The sequence below is a fragment of the Haliaeetus leucocephalus genome, unplaced genomic scaffold, assembly GCF_000737465.1.
Source record: "Haliaeetus leucocephalus isolate CR32 unplaced genomic scaffold, Haliaeetus_leucocephalus-4.0 Scaffold964, whole genome shotgun sequence".
NCBI lineage: Eukaryota > Metazoa > Chordata > Aves > Accipitriformes > Accipitridae > Haliaeetus > Haliaeetus leucocephalus.
The window spans coordinates 2,793,860-2,796,114 of NW_010973400.1; the positions used below are offsets into that span (position 1 = coordinate 2,793,860).

At 52.1% G+C, this 2,255-nt stretch overlaps 1 protein-coding gene across 1 annotated transcript in view; it reads right to left on the reverse strand.

The window, feature by feature from the left end:
• MRPL19 (mitochondrial ribosomal protein L19) overlaps positions 1 to 185 on the reverse strand; it is a 3,773-nt gene extending 3,588 nt beyond the window's left edge. Inside the window, exon 1 of the mRNA XM_010584306.1 lies at positions 98 to 185. Coding sequence (XP_010582608.1) covers positions 98 to 185 — 88 coding nt within the window. The remainder of the gene's footprint in view (positions 1 to 97) is intronic.
• Positions 186 to 2,255: the final 2,070 nt, after the last annotated feature.

The following is a 2,255-nucleotide window of genomic DNA, read 5'->3' on the forward strand; positions in this document are numbered from 1 at the left end:
GGGGGCGCGGGCCCGCCCCCCCCCCAGCCGCTCCCCGGCCGCGGGCAGGAGGAGGGCGCCGGGCAGGCAGGAGATAAGGGGTACGGGCGATCCTTACTGCCGGGCAAGGCTGGCCGGGCGGCGGCGAGCCCCGCCAGCCCCGCGGCGGCACTCCGCGGCAACAGCCTCCCGCAGGCGGCTGCCATGGCGACTGCGGCCGCTTCCGGCCTGCCGGCGCGCGCGCGCAGCGCCGCTACGGTCAGCGCAGCGGGACAAACCAGCGCCAAGGGCGAAGCGGAGCGGTGGCCGGCGGCCCTGCCTTCCCGTGCCTGCAGGGAGGAGGGACGAGGCCCGACTCGGTTCCTCGGGGGGCTGCCCGGTTCAGACGTGAGGGAAGGACCCTGGCCTGCCCTGGTGGAGGGTCCGTGGCTGGTCTCTGCCGCAGTGGACGGGCCCCTGGCCCATGGCAGTCTGCTGCCTCCTCACAGGGTGGGGGGTGGGAGCCAAGCGTCCCTCCGAGGGTGTGAGGAGACAAAATGGCTCCTGTCACCCCCAGACCCTCAGGGAGATGCCGGGTGGGGGAGAGGGACCCAAAAGGAGGAGCAGAGAGCAGCCCCGGCCCTAGAGCTGACCTGGAAGGGGAGAGGGGCAGGGGCCGTGGCGGTGGGTTGCCAAACTGGGGCTCCCCGGGTGTCACTGGGCCCGGCGGTGGGAGTACAGGGTGGGAACGCTCGTAAAAGCTCCTTGGGATATCGAGGGGGCCCCTCCACAGTTTATTAGTGCTGGCTTTGCTGTGTGAAAGTGGTTTGCGTGACTATGGTTTCCAGAAACTCTGTGTTTCCTCTGTGTTTTCATGATAGAAAGGCTCAGCTAATAGTCTTTTCTGGGCTGTTGTTAGGTCTATCCGTAATTCAGATAAACTGCAGTCCCAGAGTTTTCACCGTGATTAGTTCAGAAGTTATTATATACTTTGGTATTACTGAGCTACTTTTAATATGTTTGTTTCAGTCAGATTTCCTCAGGTGTCAACTACAGTCTGGATACAATTAGTGGCTACTCAGGCAGGAGAGAGGCAAAGTTTTAATGCAGAGCGTGGACCTATAAATAATACCCCACTGTTTAAACTTTGCAGAGGTTCATTTCAAAATATGTCTGACCCCATCAACTAATTAGATGAATCATGTTGCCTGTGATGTTCTCCCAGCCCCTTTTATTGGTGGCAGCTGACTTTGTAGCCTGAACCTCCGCAATAATGAGAGTTATTTTCTAGTTTGTGATCAGCTGTTTGGTTTCTTAACTGTTGTTCAGAAGATGATGGGGTGTGCAGAAGACAAGTCACAGTATTTCTCAATAATCTGCTGATCTAACACAGATGTGAGTTAATAATCAGGACATGGATGGGACAGAAGAGGGCACTCTGACCCTTAAAATACAAAAAAAACTCCACCAGCACCGAGCACACCCCTTGAAGCAAAGATCTCTTTGCAAGATTTTTTTTCAAGTTCTTAGCACTGCCTAAGCACTGTTAAAGAGGCAGAATAATATATCTCAGGGGGATGAGGAACAGAGAATAATTCCGATAACTTGTGCTGTGTAAGCATCTTACTTGTGTGTGTGGGTCCTGTTCTTGGCTGTCTTTTCAGGGCAGCTTTCTCAAGTTTGAAATACTGGTACAAGGGACTTGCCTTCAGTTTCTTTGCTGAGCAGGTTCAGATATAGGAGAGGAACAGCTGCCTTCCTACTTTTCTTACCTATATAAAAATATCTGTGAAAATATGGATCACTTTGCAATAACATAAGTTCACTTCTGTTAAAGGCTTCTAGGAGTAGGGTGAGATTCATAGATTAAACGCAGCAATGTTCTCAGGCAATCTGGCAAAGATTAAACAGACTTTGGGACTTCTCTGAATTAATTCTGTTTGAGTAGAGCATATTTCTAGTCCCTCCTATCAGGTCCCTGGGAAGGTTACCTGTGGTTCCTTACTGCTACTATACAAAATTTATTTGTGACTGCTTGCCCAGCTTGAATTATGGCCCCCTGTTAATAAGTGTGTGTCTTCCTCTCAGGTAGTCATGGTCAAGTCACTCTTTAAGTCCTTTTTGATAAGAAGTTTTAGCTGAATCTACCCTGGAGGAGCAAGGATGTCCCGTGGAGCACCCTGTAGGTGTGTTTTCACAATGACTAGGCAGCTATGACTCGATCTAGGGATGCTGTGCCCTGCAGCTCTTTTTTGTTCCCACCAAAATGCACTGCAATCCCCTGTCTGATCATCTGA